The sequence below is a fragment of the Miniopterus natalensis genome, chromosome 8 (assembly GCF_054644295.1).
Source record: "Miniopterus natalensis isolate mMinNat1 chromosome 8, mMinNat1.hap1, whole genome shotgun sequence".
NCBI lineage: Eukaryota > Metazoa > Chordata > Mammalia > Chiroptera > Miniopteridae > Miniopterus > Miniopterus natalensis.
Window position 1 is genome coordinate 3,547,587 of NC_142088.1, and position 17,723 is coordinate 3,565,309.

The following is a 17,723-nucleotide window of genomic DNA, read 5'->3' on the forward strand; positions in this document are numbered from 1 at the left end:
TATTGTGAGAATCAGGAAATAATAGAGGCACACTTAAACTACAAACTGCTGGACAGTGAGCATGTATGGGTTGTAACCATGGAAACAACAAAGTGGTTCCTACAAAAACCTTCAGCCTATTTTTTGACCTTGCTTTATTAAAAGTACAGGTATATGTAACTGCATCTCAGAATGTCGAAACTGGGCTATGCCCTGGCTTCAGAATTCTAAGTGATGGTTTCATTAACTCGTTTCCTGGTTCCATGCCATCCCATTTCTGAGGTCATTTCTGAAACACCGTTGGATCAAAGACCGAGTCTTGACCTTAGGGCCCTTGTCTGATAAGCTGTTAAGTGCGTTTTTCCGAGGCCATGGCCACTGGCATTATTAAATACATGAACCAGTTTGATAGGTAGTTTAATTAGAGTCCGCGACTGTTTGATTTCTAGTTTTCCTTCTAAAACCTGTGCTATCTTGGAAGATGTTCTGATCAGTATATATCTGAAAAACAAACACACACAGCCACAGACATATCCATGACTCCACAGCCCTATCTAGTCACTATGCGGACACTCAGAGCAGACACCCCTCGGTACAAAGCTTAGCTGAGACAGTAACGATGCTGGGGCCAGGTTCTTCACATGGAACGGTGCCATTTGAGAAAAAGAACAACTGAAAGATTGCCTGAAACTGAGTCAGCCAGGTGTCGCCACCATAGCTCCCCGGAAACTCCGGGACCTCACCTCCAGACACTTCCCAGAGCTTCACTCTCCGATCCATGCCTCCAGTGGCCAGCAGCCGGGACCCGGGGCTAAACTGCACAGCATTAACTTCCCCGTCGTGAGCATCCTGTAAGACAAATGCCCTTTCAGACCCAATCACTGCCATTCCCAGGAAAGAGCCCAATATGAGCGAGCCCTCTGGATGTCTCATCAAAGGTCAAACCTAAAGACAGGATCCCGTCTTAAACTAACTGGGGTTCCTAGCGCAGGCTCTCCTAGGATTCTATCGTCATTTTATTCTTATAGTCAACAGTTCCATTTATTTAAATACAGTGCAACCTTCTTGAAAAGGATTCAAAATCCATGTAAACTAACTGCTTAGGATTGTTTCTGCATTAATTTTATGTCTCCTAAGGATAAGAAATTTCAATCTATACTCTTATATGATCTTAACAGCTTTAAAGTAAGACTGGGATTGCCTGCCCCCCTTTGGTCTGGATTGCAGGGATATACATCACACTATGTAGCTAATGCAGCATGACTTCTCACGAAAAAGAAAGCTCCTATGGCTTTCCCAACACAAGGACATGCTAATATGGACTCCCAATATAGCAGACACCAGCGCTACTGAGACACAGCAGAATAAGGGAAATCAAGTAAAAAGCACCCAGTCCTAGAATGAGAAGAGAGAATGCTGGGAGCTGTCATTATAATCTCCTCTCTTTAAGACCATGGATACAGACGAAAACTAATATATTACTGGATGTCAACTGTAATCGAAACATAAAATTAAAAAATAATTTAAAAAAGGACCATGGATACTGAAATATTTATGGATGACATAAAATATCTGGGACTCTGCTCCAACAAGAATATGCAGGGGACCTGGCCGGTGTTGCTCAGTGGCTGAGCGTCGACCCATGAACCAAGAGGTCACTGGTTCTATTCCGATCAGGGCATATGCCTGGGATGTGCACCCAATTCCTAGTAGGAGACATGCAGGAGGCAGTCAATCGATGATGTTTTTCTTTCATCAATGTTTCTCTCTCTATATCCCTCTCCCTTCCTCTCCAAAGAATAAAAAAATAAAAAAGACTGCAGGTGAGAGAAAGTAAGATGGGCAAATGTGGCTAACTGAAGCTGCCAGACAGGATAATGGTACCCCGAAGATCTCTTCCTCTCCACTTCTGTTTGAAAATTTTCATAATAAAAAGGAGAAAAAAGAAAAGAAAAAGACCATGGAAAACGTGAATTATAAATATTAGATCATTAAGCAGGTCATCAATTATTTTCCCAAAAGGTTGCTTTGAGAAGACAAAATCTGATCTTCACATTTGCTTGAGAATGAAAAAGATGCTTAAAGTATTATTGCAAGCATGACCAGTGATCGGATTTCTGGCCTCTCCTCTGTGTCCTACTGTTGCAAAGTTATACACCAGGTAATCAAACTTTTTAAGCTCCTACAATTCCCTTCTTTGTCTTTTTTTTTTTTTTTAAATATATCTTTCTACAGAAGAGGTCTCAGATTGAAAACTTGAGATCATGCACCATCACACCCATGGTTGCCCTCATTAAGCTCCTGATGGCTGGTTCTGTAGGACAGTTGTCAGCTGTGAGCCGTCCACTCTCAGAAACACACGCTGACAGTATCCCAATTATCAGCTGCCCCATCATCCTATGCACATGACCTAAATGTGATAGGAGGAAACAATGGGCTGCTGGGAGCTGAGGGCAAGGAAGGGACTGTGACATCAAGTGCAATCAGACCTTTTACCAATCATCACAGACCTCTGTGAGGTGCCAGGCCTGCCAGGGAACCACAGGAAAGCAGTAGGACTCTCTACAACATCCAAGGTGGTTCACAGCTCAGCCAGTTCACTGCATGCAAATATCTAATTACTACAGTTCCTCTTGATGCCTGGAATGGAAAGCTCCCCCATGTCAATTCCATCCCATTTTTGTAGCAAGTCTTTCTCTCCCTGAAAGCAGGCTCCTCTAACTTACCCCCCTAAGCCAAGAGTCAGCCCAACTGTCCAGGCTCTGCTTTTCCTGTCTACCTCCCTCCCTTCATCTGAGAGCCCTGAGCTGGGCACTCTCCGTTCCCCAGGCTGGTTCAGTGTCTGCTCAGTCACCTCAGCATGGACCACACTATCTTTCATACTAAGACTCAGCTCTGAGCTCCAGCTGACAGGGCTGATAGCACAGTGGCTTCTGCCAGGATCTGTCTCCTGCTTCCAACCATGTGCTCCGATGGTCAGAACTCACAGAGAAATGGGTGTAAATCATGAAGCCAACAGTCACCCTACTGACTCTTTAAAATAGAACACCGGAGAAACTCTCACTCTAAATTGGAGCTAATAAAGGTGACAGAGATTTTATGAATCACTTATTTCTTACATCCCTAATTAGCCTTCCCTTGCCCCATCCCTCATGCTTCCAATCCTCACTCAGCCAGTCCTGTATTATGGAGGATGACTGTAACAAATTCTATCCTCTGAAGCTAAGTGAAATATATTAATCACTTCCATTAGGCAGAGCCAACAGGTGCAAAGGCCTGATATGAATAAAGCAGGAGAAAGCTTATCTGCAGCAGGAGAAAGGATCCTTTAACTATCACGCTGTATCACCTCATACGAGGCCTAGTGGGGGGTGGGGAGAAACCATACTTACAAAGACACATGCTGCAGTTGTTGGGACCCTCACTTCTTTACTAGAACCCGGATGAGTATCCGCATTATCCTGGGGAACCGGAAAGGAAGAGACAGAGCGCCTCCTAAGAAGTAACATAAAGGAGAACATTAGACAAGACTACACAGGGCTAACTGTCCATCAAACTCAGAAGGGAGTCAAAGACCCTTTTAATCAATAGCTTCTTTTCCCTTCTAGACCCTTCGAACTACAGAATGATTGGCCATTCTCACTCAAATGACAACTTGGAAAACAGGCAGCACATACTAGTACTCTCCTGCTTGCTAGCTCATGGGCTCCAAAACTCAACACTGAGAAGCAACCTGAACAACTGTTTTCCAGTCAATAAACTACCGGAAACTTTCTCAGCATAATGTAACTGCTGGCTCAGAAGGAGCTCGCTGGCATTTTTGTGAAACAATTTAAAGATGTCTCTGTGCCCAGTCTCAATAATCCTCAGTGCACACTGTGGTCAAGGCGCAGTCGAACACATGCCAAGAAAGAGCAGTGAGAGTGCGGCTGCTGCACAGAGCTCAACCTAATGGCCCCTGCTCAGAGGGCTGGCGGCATCCTAAACATGCAAAGCGTCTTGGTTATTAGCACATGGACAGTGATGATCAGGGCAGTGAAGCGGGGATCAGCTTAATTATCAAAGACCCATACCCACATGCCGAGATAAGAGTCGATAATGTTTTCACCTGGCAGCATCAGAAGAAGAGTGATGTCCCAAAAGGGGAGACTCGGACAGACTAAAGGGTAAGGCCAGAGATCAGCACGCAGCAAGATTAAGAGAAAGGAAGTTGAGGAAAAAGAAAGAAGCTGAATGAAAAGCTGAAATTAAGGCATCTGTATATTCTGCACCACTGAAATTCTGGTGTACAATTAAAACAATGATAATAAATCATGTACATATACTTAGGTATATTTACATACATATCAACAAGGAAAGGTGAAGGTTTCTAACCTACCCAAAGATATTAGTGATAGAATCCAGAAGGCCTCCAGCAGGCTGCGAGAGTCGCTTACTAAAGAGGAGGGGAGGATAGGTTTAAACCTTATAAACATTTTGCCCAAATAATCAATCAATAAAAACAGTCCACAAAAATAGGTACCTTGGAGTATGTTTCCCATGAGTTCCCAAACCCCAGCCAAGAAACCCACCACCATATCCACCACCAGACAACAGTGGGAAGGTAGGAGGGAAAACCAGCCTTGAAGTTTTAAAAGAGGCAAGGCTCGCCTGGTTGGTGTCGCTAAATGGTTAGAGCAGGGGTGGGGAACTCTTTTTCTACCAAGGGCCATTTAAATATTTATAACATCATTCAGGCCATACAAAATTATCAACTTAAAAATTAGCTATGAAAAAAGCTCCTGCCCGGCTGGGCATGGCTCAGCGGTTGAGCATCCACCCAGGATCCAGGAGATTGGGGTTTGATTCCCAGTCGGGGCACATGCCCGGGTTGTGGGCTAGGCAGCCGATCAATGACTCTCTCATCATTGATGTTTCTATCTCTCTCACTCCCCCTCCTTTCCTCTCTCTGAAATCAATAAAGATATATTAAAAAAAAAAAAAAAAGCTCCTAGATTTATTGAATTTTGAGTCCTGCCTGTGGTTGCCTTGGCAGGGCCAGACCAAATGACTTCTCAGGCTGTATAGGGCCAAGGGCCGGACGGTCCCCATCCTTGGGTTAGAGTGTTGGCCCAGGCAATGAACGGTTGTGGCTTCGATTCCAGGTCAAGGGCACATACCTGGGTCCCAGGGTCGATCTCCAGCCCCGGTTGGGGTGCATGTGGGAGGCAACGGATCGATGTGTCTCTCTCATATTGATGTTTCTCCCTCCCTCCCCTCCCCTCCCCTCCCTCCCCTCCCCTCCCCTCCCTCCCTCCGTCCCTGCCTCCCTCCCTCCCTCCCTCCCTCCCTCCCTCCCTCTCTCCCTCCCTCTGTCCCTAAAAATCAATGGGAAAAATATCCTCAAATAAGACTTAACAAAAAAACAAAAAACAACAAAAAACACAAGGTTCCCTAATTTTAAATTAACTTCCCTAGCAATAATGCTTTTCACAATGAAACTGTCTAACTGACCTAGCAATTTTTGGCTGTTAATAGCCAACCCCATTCTTGCTGTCCTGCTTTGCCAAATAAAAAGAATCCTGGAGCCCAAGTAAAAATGAAACAGTATGCCCTGGCCGGTGTGCTGCAACGGTTAGAGCATTGGCCTGTGCACCAAAGGGTCTTGGGTTCACTCCCTGCTCCTCCCCGCATCAGGGCACGTGTGGGAGGCAACCAGTCGATGTGTCTCTCTCACACCAATGTTTCTCTCTCTTTCTCCCTTCTATTCTCTCTGAAAAGCAATGAAAATATCAAGTGAGGATTAACAACAACAACAGAAAAATCACCCCACCTAACAAGGTTGAACTATTTATCTTTTAGGAAACCACTGAACATTTTTCTGTTTCCCTTCACAGCTGGCGGCAGCACTAAGTGACGACAGCTTGCCTCCCGTTAAGTAGAGTGCAAGATGGGGACACTGTGGAGCCCACTGTTTCTGTGGCTATTCAAGAGGAGCCAGTGCTCCAGCAGAGAGGTTTGGGGGCACCAGACTGCTCTGTCAGGACCACAACATGCTCCACGAAACTGCGCCCAAGTTCTCCTTTCATGGCCACACCCGCCTACTTACGTGGCCGCTCTGCTAATGGCTCGCATGGGAGAGGTCTCCTCGGTGTGGTCAGAGGTTTCATCCACAATGACTTCAATGTCGTCATCCCTGGAAAGAAGGGCAAGAGGGAGAGTCTTTGATTTTGCTCAACAGGAGCCTTGTGATGAGTCTGTTCTACAAATGTCAACATCATTTACTAGTCATACACCACCTGTGTGATTTCGCTAGGACAGTGATGGTTAAGGGTTCTCTGGAGGAAAAGGAGCTGCCATGCTCTAAACCAAGGGTGGGGAATGTCCCACCCAGAGGACAAATCATTTGGTCTGGCCCTGCCAAGGCAACTGCAGGTGGGACTCGAAATTCAATAAATCTAGGAACTTTTCTCATAGCTAATTTTTAAGTTGATAATTTTGTATGCCCTGTGAATGTTATAAATATCCAAATGTCCTTGATAAATGCCCAGAATAAAGGTTCCCCACCCGTTTTCAAAATGATACTAAAACAAATATTCAACCTGTCCAAATCAAACTGAGAATTCTAACTGAAAAGAACCTTAAAACTGAGCCTTTGATCCTTTTAGATTCCCCTTGGAAAGCAAATCATGGTTTATTAAGTCCATAACCACAATCAGCACAAAGGTAGGTTCTTTCCACCAGAAGTCTAGTGTGCAGCTGAAGGCCTCCTGCCCCCAAACTGAACTGTACTAACCAGTAAATAGTTCCCAAGATGAGCAGAGGGGCACAGAGGATAAGCAGGGGCAGCTACGAAGTCCCGGTGAATAAGAAAAGGGACCCATCAAAGGGGAATGAAATCAACAGCTGCCTTAACAACTGTTTAAAATTTTACTTAATATAAAAAACAGGAAAGCAAAATCTAAACATAATTCGTTTCGACTCTGGGTATTTTATGTTTAAAATACTCAGTGCTCCTGCCCTGGCTGGGTGGTTCAGTTGGTTGGAGCATTGTCCCACACACCAAAAGGCTGTGAGTTCAATTCCGGGTCAGGGCACATACCCAGGTTGTGGGTTCCATCTCCTGTCAGGAGTGCCCGGTAGGCAACTGATCAATGTTTCTCTCTCCCCCATTCCCACCTTCCTCTCTCTAAAATCAAACATCCTCCAGTGAGATTTTTTAAAAATAAAAATATATAAAAATTAAGTACTCTATGCTCCTGACATTTGGGGCGCCCATCATATTTCACACGAAGTCATTAAGTCCTAGGCACACCCTCCTTTGCTACTGCTTATCCCACAGGTGCGAAAGTCCCTCTGTAATTATTTTGGTCTTAATGACCTCCTACCAAGTTTCAAACTTCATGGAAAAGTAAAATAATAAAATGTAACAACTCAAGATTATATCACCTAATTTTTGGATTCATAAGAGCTTCAAAACAAGATTTTTCCAGGATTACCTGGGTTAAGTAAACATAGTAAATACATACGTAAGAACCTGTTATCAAGCAAGTTAAACCAAGCCAAAGTATGCTTATTTTCCTTGGCTATTGCTGCTAGAGTTCAGTGTAACTGAACCCAACCTGGGCCAGGATGGAGAGGGAAGCAGAGGCAGTCTGAAGAAAGAGAGCAAGGTTGGACTTTCTCTCCTCTGTGTGGTTTGCGGAGTCACTTGTGCTCACACAAAGGCAACAAAAGACCAGCAGAGATGGCAAGAGTAGCAAACATGAGCTGAGCCTATGTAAATGCTTTAGGGTAGAATTTTATAGCCATGAAGGTGTCCAGAACCCTGCAAAGGCCCAGAGCCATGAGAAAATACCAGGGTTTGGCAGCTGGTTAGCAAAACCCTCTAAAGATGTAAATGTCCTTTCCCCAGAAACTCCTCTCTAAGGGAAGCACAGAGACCAGCAGGCCTTGCCAGTCAGACACCCCTAGGTTTGCATCCTAGTTCAGCTGCTTCTGTGTGACCTTGGGCAGGACGCTCAACCTGTCTAAATCATGTCACACCTAGTCACTTGTTTATGCTGGCAAACAGGAGGTGGACAAATGACACTTTGTAAGCTGTTATTTTTAAGAAATCAAACCTTGCCCAGCCAGGCGTGGCTCAGCAATTGAGCATCAACCTAGGATCCAGGGGATCGCGGTTCGATTCCCGGTCAGGGCACATGCCCGGGTTGTAGGCTTGATCCCCAGTCAGGGGCGTGCAGGAGGCAGCTGATCAGTGACGACTTTCTTATCATTGATGTTTTGATATTTCTCTCCCTCTCCCTCTCCCTTCCTCTCTCTGAAATCAATAAAGATATATTAAAAAATAAAATCAAACCTCATTTTCAGGTCAGTTATTTATTTACTTTGTAGTTTTTGGAATATATGCATGAGGTTCATTTGCTGCATCTGAGAGAACAGAAGAAATGTCCACTCCACATCTAAAGCAAAGGCTTGGTGTGAGAACCTTCTCATTTCCTATAAATTAAGACCGCATTTGTCTGCTAGATGGCTCCTAACTGACTTTAAACCATTCCCCTCCACTCTAGGAAGTACCACTTTAATGCCATATTCCAGAGCACAATTCAATAGGAAAAGGGCACGTCCTGACCCAGAGCAAGAGGAATTCAGTCATGAAAACACCTGTAGTCTCAAAACACAGCTCCGGGCCTCAGGGAAGATTCTCCACCCACCCTCAGATTAGGAAAATCTCCAAGTGATTCAATTCCTTTTGTTCCAAGAGATCCGTCTTTGCTTATGCTTCAAAATTGTGCCCAAATGTCCACTTAAAGCCACAAACCAAGAGAGTAAGACAAAGAACCCCACCCAGCATTACATGGCAACAGCCCCAACCAGGGGGAGAAAATGGGTCGGTGTCAACGGGAAAACAGGAGGCTTGCGTGCTAGGGGTGTAGGATGTTAGAGCTCACCGTGCATGAGGGGCATAAAGAGGAGCACTTTCCTGTAAAGTAAATGTCTCCTTCAATCTTTTACATTTCTTTCAACAATCTACGAAACGGTTATACAGAAATTAAAAAAAAATTACTTAGAGTGAATCTAATTATTAAGAGCATAGTTTTGATTTGCATATCTCTACTTACTGCTCTACTGGTAGAGGTTCCTTCGCTGCTTCTGCGAGCTCTTTCTGCAGCCGGGCTTGCCGCCTCCTATTTAAAAAAAAGCACATTGCTTACATTTGCTTAAAAAAACCACGGGGCCGGGCTGGGCATGGCTCAGTGGCTGAGCATTGACTGAGGATCCAGGAGATCGAGGCTTGATCCCTGGTCAGGGCACATGCCCGGGTTGTGGGCTTGACCCCCGGCTGGGGGCGTGCAGGAGGCAGCCGATCAATGATGTTCTCATCATTAATGTTTCTATATCTCTCTCCCTTCCCCCATTCCTCTCTCTGAAATCAATAAAGATATATTAAAACAAAACAAAACAAAAACCATAGGGCTTTGGCTCTCAATAAACTAGCTCTCATAATACATCTAAGTATTCAGTGCATTCAAAATAACAACTGCCCTGACCAAAGACATCCACCCAAGTCCCAAATCCATAGGGTAACATGGGTCAAGATGCCACTATAAAGGCCTTCAGAGCAAGGCCTGGAGACAGGATTGTTACTAGAGAAAGCAGTGAAACAGCAAGAGAGAAGCCTGCCCAGGGCCGCTCAGGACAGGAGAGTGGGTCCGGTGAATCCAGCGCAGTCACGGCGGAAACTTTGTTTCCTGCAGCCAACAGTCTCACACCGACATACCAAGGGCATGGGTAATGATAGTTAAGATTTACTTAGCATTTACTTGTGCCTGGCTCAGGTGTACTGTTTCACAGGCTCTAACTCAGTCGTCAAAGCAATGCTCTCAGGTTAAGTCCCATTATTCTTGTTTCACATGTGAGATCAGGGCTGAACCCAGAAGCCTCAGCTGTGGCAAAATCTTAGTGCTGCCAATGGCAACCTCTACTCTCAAGATGGACTTTGTTAATGTGTCCTGGTTCCCCGCCTGTGGCAGAGCCACCAGGTTTGCTGCCCTTCTCAAAGACCCAGGTCCCAAGTTAGGTCCAAGGAACCAGCCGGCTGTGCATGGACTCCCACCTTGAGTCCTTTTCGTTCTCGGCATTGAGGCGATTGGCTTCCTGGGCCTTCTCAGCCATCCACCTGGTGACCAGCTCCTGGTTCTCCTCTGAAGTCTTCCGAAGCTTCTCCTCCAGGGCAGTAAATGTGATCTGCAGGGCGTCGTATTCATCCTTCAGGGTCTGGTTGGCAGTCTCGAGGTCCTGCAGCTTACTGCGCAGTTCCTGGCACTCTGTCTCCAGGTCAGAGATAGTCTGCAAGCACTCTGCAATCCTGAAAGCATGGCACGCAGGGGAGGGATGGCGCTGTGCACGGGCCAGGGGACCCACAGGGTGCTCCGGCCGCATGAGCTTGGGCACCAGCAATGACCTCAGCACCACACCAGGCACCATATGGGAGACTTCACTGTTATTCCACCTCACTTAGCCAAGCCCAGCCCCAAGGTCTGCAGGACAAACCCATTAGGAAAAGCAGCATCTGGGGTCAAAGTCATCCAGACAATAAGCAACTATTACAGCACCTTTCGGAGAAACAGGACTTTAAGGGGGAGCTTTTGTTGCTTAATTTGAGTGGTCAATGGGGAATTAAGAGGCTGGAAATCCTGTGTCTTCCACCAGCTCTATCACTCTTTGACCAAGAATGCCTAAGAAAGTCTCCCACCTTTCTAAACCTCTAAAGACCCCTCTCTGCACATTAAGGAAAAAAGCACAGATGAAACTCAGGCTTGAGTCTCTGTTTATCTTGTCTGCCAGGCTTCTCCCTGATCAAGAATAATGCTGCCCAAAAACTCATCCCTGTTCTCAAGGGCCACACGCTCACATCTTGGCCTCACCTTCACCATAGATGACACCACCTCCCATACCCAGTGGTCATGGCAAGAACTGTGGCCCAGGGACACTTGCAAGGTACTTCCCAGGAGCATGCTGGGAACCTGAAAGACTGAGGGCACTATCCTTGCCTCTTCCATCTTTAGAGCAGGAAAAATGCTACACATGCACAAAAATGAAACTTGCTGAATCCAATGTGGCTATCATTGCCACCGATCACCACTGGCCCTGCTCATAAGAGTACAGTAAATAAAATGGGTGTGATCCCACATCTAGTCCCAAAGAAAGTGTTGTCCCTACTCACTTTGCTTCATTAATCTGCATCTCCCGGTCCTTCTGCTGCATTTGATTGTTCAGGTCAATCACCAACTGAGCTAACTGTGGAATAAAGAAGAACACTTTTATAAATAAGAGACTTTAGGACCTCGGTTGAAAACTAAAACAGTGGGTTATCTTATTTTTAGGGAAGAAAAGGTGCCTGTGGGGTTGAGCCAAGGCAGGAAGAAATGAGCTAGGTAGTGGAGAGGAGCTGAAGGGCCACGGGGATGCTCATGGGAACGGCATGCTAGTCCCTGCTGAAGGCAGGCTCGGGTGGATGAGCAGAGCTCTAGGTGACTGCCAAGTTCCTGCTAAGGACCCTGTCTAGCCCTTTACCCCAGCTACCTTTTCAGACTCTAGCTGATAAAATGATCAATTCAGCTGATTTGTGAATTGTATTGTATTTTTTTCATAATTTGCCATCACAATACCATCCAGGGTAAATATAGCCCAGGACCTGATTCTAATGATTCTTCCTGAAATTTCAGGATTCTCTCACAAAAGCTTTTTAAAAAATTATTTTCTTTATTGTGGTAATGCAGGTTTATAACATTATAACAGTTTCAGGTGTGCAACATTATATATATAATTTGACATCTGTATATACTACACCAAGTCCAGTTTCCATCATGACTCCCTTACCCCTTCCTCTCTGGTAACCACCCATGTGTTATCTGCCTCTGTGAGTTCTCTCAGAAGCTTTGGGAAGATGCTAGTAGGACCTTCAGTGGACCAAGCAGAAAGCTTCTTCCTTTAAAGTTTCTCCACTTGTACCTTTCATGCCCTTTTGGAGCATGACAACTGGGCAGTTATGTCAATGGCTTGCCCTCCTGCTGATGGAGGCAAAGCCCTCACACCTTTCCCGTTGTTTCACTGTCACAGATACAGCTGGTGATGTTACGTATAACCAGGACAGCTGCAATCTCCTGGAAATCCTGCCCACTATCCTCCCCACTATAAGACCCACACAGAGCACAGACAGGTTCGGAGGGCGGTCGTCTTTACCTCGCCTCGTTTCTTGTGCAACTCAGTCAGTTCTTCCTGGTGTCTCATCCTCAGCTGGGCCATTTCCTGGAGCTGACCATCATTCCATGCCCCATCGTGCCCGGGACTAAGTCCCCAAGCAGGCAGATGATGAGAATGTGCAAAAAAAGAGGGAAAGAAAAATCAGACTCCAGGCTCCTCAATCAGGCACTGGAACAGTAACTCCAGAATTTCAACATGAACATGACAACATGGCCAATAAAGCGGTCAGTCTTTCCAGGAAAGTGTAGTTATGCCCTGACATAGAAAGTAGGAGATCAACCACCACCCAAACCACCAGTGTGTCAGGAATAAGGTGTGAGTTCCAGAGTGAAGGTTAGGTAGCTGTGGGGGAGGCAAGCATGTGATCGCCAACCCCGGGCCAGGTGCTGCTCCTGAGCCGGGAGAAGGCAGGGCAGAGCTCACTCTCATGCAGCTGACAATCAGTTACAAGCAGATGGACAATAAACAAGTAACTGCATGAAGGCCCAAGGCGTTCCACTTCTAACGATCTCCCAGATGCTGCTGCCCAAGCAGCATACTTAGAAAACTGCTGGAATCCACTACGTCCAGACTGAAGAGTTTAATTGTAATCTATTTAGTAAGTAAAGGGATTAAACACTTAAGAGGGAAACCAGATTACTGATGTAAATAAAGCTATTTAAGGTGTTTTTAAAATTGTATTAAATTTATTGGGGTGACACTGGTTAATAAAATTATATAGGTTTCAAGTGTACAATTCTATTAAGATTAATTAGGACAAGATGGGCAGGATTTAAGGAGACAGGAGGGAGAAGGAAATTTCAAGAGAAAAACCATAAGCCCAAAATGGCTTCACTTGTACTAAAAGCCCATAATCCCAAAACTAGATTTAACACCTGGTCTAACTACAGTTTCAAACTCTCCCAGATTAATCAACCAGTTCAGAAGTTTCTGGTCAACACTAAAAGAAGTAATCTGTTACCTGCACCCCCATTTTCTCCCTCCCCATAGAAAGAGGTGATCTGCATGATAAAAACCCTTGGGAGGGGCAACAATTCTTTCTTTTCTTTTGTTAGAAACTCCCTTGCCCCACCCTTCTTCCTATGAAAACCTCCCATTTTGTACAACTTCTTGGAGGGCCCTCCTAGTTGCTAGATGGGATGCTGCCAGATTCACAATTGCTTAATAAATCCAATCAGAACTTCAAATTTACTCATTTGATTTTTTTTTAAACAAAACCAATCAGGTAGCCATCTTCTGTGCAAACACTTATCACATGATCAAACACCCCCAAATAGGTCACCCCTACCAGACCCAGTTCCTTAAGAGCAGGGACCCTGGCTTGTCTCTGTATCCCTAACACCTGGCTCACACCGCAGCCACACAATATCTCCGTGCAGAAGAAGACTCCTGCCACAGTGCAGGAATGAAACGAAGGATAATAAATGTAGGGGGGTAAAATAAATGTAAAGTAAGAGGACAGATGCACTAGGAACAAATGTAAACTAAGGGACAGATGCACTAGGGACTGTGGGAAGAATCACAGTCCCAGGGAACTGACTATACGGGGAGGGGCAGGGTACTGAGGGAAAAGGGAACCATAGATGACTCATGGGAAATAGCTGGATGGAGGCAGTCAGGAAAGGCTGATTATGGACACAAGTTTGAGGGGAAGGAAAGACCCCAAATCAAATGACCACCCCTGTGACATTAAGCCAAAATAATTGTGCTACATTTACTTATAGTTCCTGCCCAAGCAAATGAGTTTGACTGACTATATAAAGAACACAGTAATATAGTCACCAAGAATCTAGCCCAGTAGAAATAAAATGTTTAAAACTTTTCAACTGATTGATTTTAGATGAAAAAGGTGAAATGGCATTCTTTACACCTAAAATTGACCAGAGCATTGAGTCTTTTCAATACTACAGAAGGCCTCCTAGGGTCTAGCCAGGCACACTCTGCTGCACTGTTATTGAACAAGGATGGAAACTGGGACGGGGCCATCTGTTCACCTTTCCCACTCTGACCTGCCAGGAGACCATCTGGCCAGGTGAGGAAACATGGATGGCAAGCAGTTTCACAGCCCATTCAGTTATAGAAGGTAAAGATACTAAGTTACACCTAGCACTTCTGGGATTTTGAAAAATCCCAAATTACCATCAACCTTGTTCTTAAAATTGCTAAATGTGAACTAATATGCAAATAAGAATGGAATTTTAGAGCAATAATGGGTACTGTTCCCATACAAACCATCAAATTTAATATGCCAACATGAACATATGAAGAGAGTAAGACTCTAGAATGGTTCCATTTATGCTGCTTTGACGAAGAATGGCTTTCAGCTTTTTAGACCATGATGCTCAAAAAGAAATATGGTTTAGGTAAATGACCCAAGTAAACACATTACACCCCCATGAAGAACACATATATGCACATTTAATGAGACAATACTCACCCTTCCTATAAAAACACAGATCTATTTTCCTAATCTTTCTTAAAAAAAAAAAGTTTGTTGCAACCTGTTAGTTTAGTTTCACAATCTACTAAAATATGTTGAAAAATACTGAACTAAAAAGAATCAAATAGATCTGTTTTGTAGAAAAAGCAACTTATGGAAATCCTGTATTAACAAGATCTATGTAAATCTGCTCAGGAATGCTTACTTATCTGATTATTTAGAAACTGTGAACCCTGACCGGCTGGAGGAGGAACTGGCCTAGTTACTGGCCTTTAGAAAATTTCTCTGGTTTACAGCATCTTACTAACGATAACCCTTCAAGGTGGGTAGGCCAGTACCTTTGAAAAAATTAGTTTAATTATCCGGCTTCAGCATCTTATCTGAAAGGAGCTGACAAAAACTGGAGCACAGAAACAGTACTTGGTTTGCTTCTAAATTAGAGAAGTGAACTGAGACAAATTTCAATTCAGGAGGAGGTACAAATTATACAGGATAGTTTCAAAATACCTTATCTCATGCCTGTTGGGTATATCTGGCTTTTCCGCTTGCAGCTTCTGGGCCAGCACTGAATGAAGATCTGACTTTTCCAGCAACTTGTTATCTATCCAAAAAAACACAAAAAAGAGGAAATAAAGTTATTTATTATAACCTATGTATACCTGTTTACTACTTAATGTCTTATAAAGACTTGGGCCACAAATAAATAAATAAATAACCAGAAAACTGGGTAGGTTTCACTTTTATTAGGTATCGAAGTACTAGGTACTGTACTTGGTCAACAATTATAGCAATTATCCAAAATCCAGGAACATACACTCCTTAGGTGCTGCTCGGCCTAAGCAAGGGCAGCCCAGCCAAAGGAACCTATGTAAACAATCCTGCGAGAATGTGCTCCCTGTTAAAGACAGTCGAAAATGCTTTCTACTCCTCACAGTTACCTATTTCTACCTTGGGAGTAAAAAAATACGAAATATACTAAAACGCAATGGGAAAATGAAATCTATGCACCTCTAAGCAATACAGGAGCATTTTACCTTATTACATTTGGACAATTTAATTTTTAGATCAGGGCACTAGGGATATAAATACAAATGAGTCCCTGACCCCAAGGAACTCAAGTGTACTAAGGCGGGTGTGGGGAGGGTCCAAGTATAAAAAGGAAGAGAGGAGTAATCCTTTACTCATTTTCTCTGATGGTGTCATAGGTAAAGATGACAGTCCAGGAAGGAGGACCAGCTGAGTTGTCTGACAAGTGGCTGGAAATAACAGTTGGAGCCAACACATGAAAGGGCAGGATGTGAAATTCTGACCTTTTCTTATTGGCAACGGTGAAATAACAGGCTTTATTTAAAAGGAGGCAGTGACATGAACAGATATTTATTAGTAAGAAATCCTAAAAGTCTGAGATTGTAACTGCTCAAAACCAAAAATTTTGACAGTGTTTATGCCACTGACTATTCCTGTCAGAAGAGCTTTCTTCTATTAAAGACTCTTGAGTTCAGCCCTGGCTGGTGTGGCTCGGTTGGTTGGAGCATCGTCCTGTATACCAAGAGGTATTGGGTTCGATTCTTGGTCAGGGTACATACGCAGGTTGCGAGTTCCATCCCTGGGAGCATGGGTGGCTGATGTTTCTCTCTAAAATCGATAAGCATATCCTCCAGTGAGGATTAAGTAAGTAAGTAAGTAACTCTTGAGTTCTATTTCTCCTTGATACCTGAAAATGGAACTCCTGGGTATAAAAATAAACACTCTTCATCTATATTAATTTAATGAACTAGTTCAGCAGAACAGGGAAGTGGTTCCCACCTTGGATATTCTCCAGTGTCAAAGGGCCCTAATAAAAACTCCCAAATGTTACACCAGAGCTGGGTGCCCTAGGATAATATTAGGTCTTTCAAAGGACATGAGGTATTGAGGGGGCATCCTTCCTAGAAGATCCTCTCACTAAAGGGAAGGATGGAGGTGATAGGACGGTGCGCCCTGCTCTCAGTCTCCTTTCATCTTTCTCTTCAGGCTCAGAGCCAGGAACTGAACAAGAGACTCCGGGCTAACGGACAGTCAGAACTTGACTGGGAAGGCCAGAATGAGGAGTGGGGGCGTTCCAAGGTCACACGAGAAGTGATCTCCCCAACGTCAATCCCTAGCCTAAAGAAAGGTGGTCTTGCTCTCCTGCCCCCTCCAGCCCCTCGGGAATGCTTACCTACCGCAGCTCTTTAAAGATGTGCCCCTCGCCAGGACTGACCTCTCCTGACTTCTACATCCTCGCACCCCATCAAGATGCCCATTTTTAAAGTGCAGAAAAATATTCAAATTGTGCCAATGCGACTACAAGCACCTTCCATTTACAGACTATGTGGCTTCCAAAGCACTTACATGCACAGCCTTGTTTTTATGAAGCGGGTAGAGCAAGCTTCACCCCCATTTTATAGCTGCAGCAAACCAGAGTCAGAAAGGCAAGAAAAAAAAAAAACGGTCAGTAAGGGATGGAGTCTGATCTCCACCCCAATCTGACTTTCGATGTGTAGTAGCTTTTAAAGAACAGAGCATTAGATGGCATTCGAACACCTGATGGCCTGGATTTACTAACCTGTTAAGGAACCGCATTTGAGTAAGAGGGGCTGGCTGCCTGTGCTCCTGGCTTTAGGAAACAGCACTGGCCTGCCAGGGCCTCCGGGACAAGGCACCACAGGGCACCACCATCACCCTCTCCTTCCCATCTCTGTTAAGACGATGGACTCGGGGAAAGCAAGGAAGGGCCGCTTTGGGGGGCGCCCAGTGAGAAAAGCAAATCCAAGTCGGGAGCCATCAAGCCTGCGCTCCCTGAGTTCGAGTCCGGGCCCCACCATTAACCTGCTGTCTCTCTCCAGGGAGATTATGTAATCTCGCTCTGCCTCAGTGCAAGGGGCCGACAGGACCTGCTCCGTCGGATTTCCGGGGAGATTAAGTGAAACACTACCTGCCAAGTATGGACCACAGCACTCAAACTTGTCTGCACCTAAGAATCACTCGGGGAGCATCGAAAACTACTGCTATGTAGTTGGCCTGGGGCGTGGCC

General features: G+C 44.8%; 1 protein-coding gene and 1 non-coding gene across 3 annotated transcripts in view; both read right to left on the reverse strand.

Annotated features, from left to right (window-relative positions):
• The window catches only part of ATG16L1 (autophagy related 16 like 1), a 32,041-nt gene that overhangs the window by 13,345 nt on the left and 973 nt on the right, over positions 1-17,723 (reverse strand). Inside the window, exons 2-10 of one of the 2 annotated variants that reach the window (XM_087819509.1) lie at positions 15,176-15,269; positions 12,208-12,313; positions 11,189-11,262; positions 10,079-10,330; positions 9,084-9,149; positions 6,068-6,154; positions 4,358-4,414; positions 3,372-3,474; positions 723-828 (exon numbers count right to left, since the gene is read on the reverse strand). In XM_087819509.1, coding sequence (XP_087675635.1) covers positions 723-828; positions 3,372-3,474; positions 4,358-4,414; positions 6,068-6,154; positions 9,084-9,149; positions 10,079-10,330; positions 11,189-11,262; positions 12,208-12,313; positions 15,176-15,269 — 945 coding nt within the window. The remainder of the gene's footprint in view (positions 1-722; positions 829-3,371; positions 3,475-4,357; positions 4,415-6,067; positions 6,155-9,083; positions 9,150-10,078; positions 10,331-11,188; positions 11,263-12,207; positions 12,314-15,175; positions 15,270-17,723) is intronic. The other variant, XM_087819510.1, reaches the window with a different exon arrangement.
• LOC148092538 (small Cajal body-specific RNA 6) lies at positions 2,219-2,490 on the reverse strand. The gene has a single exon (XR_015714947.1).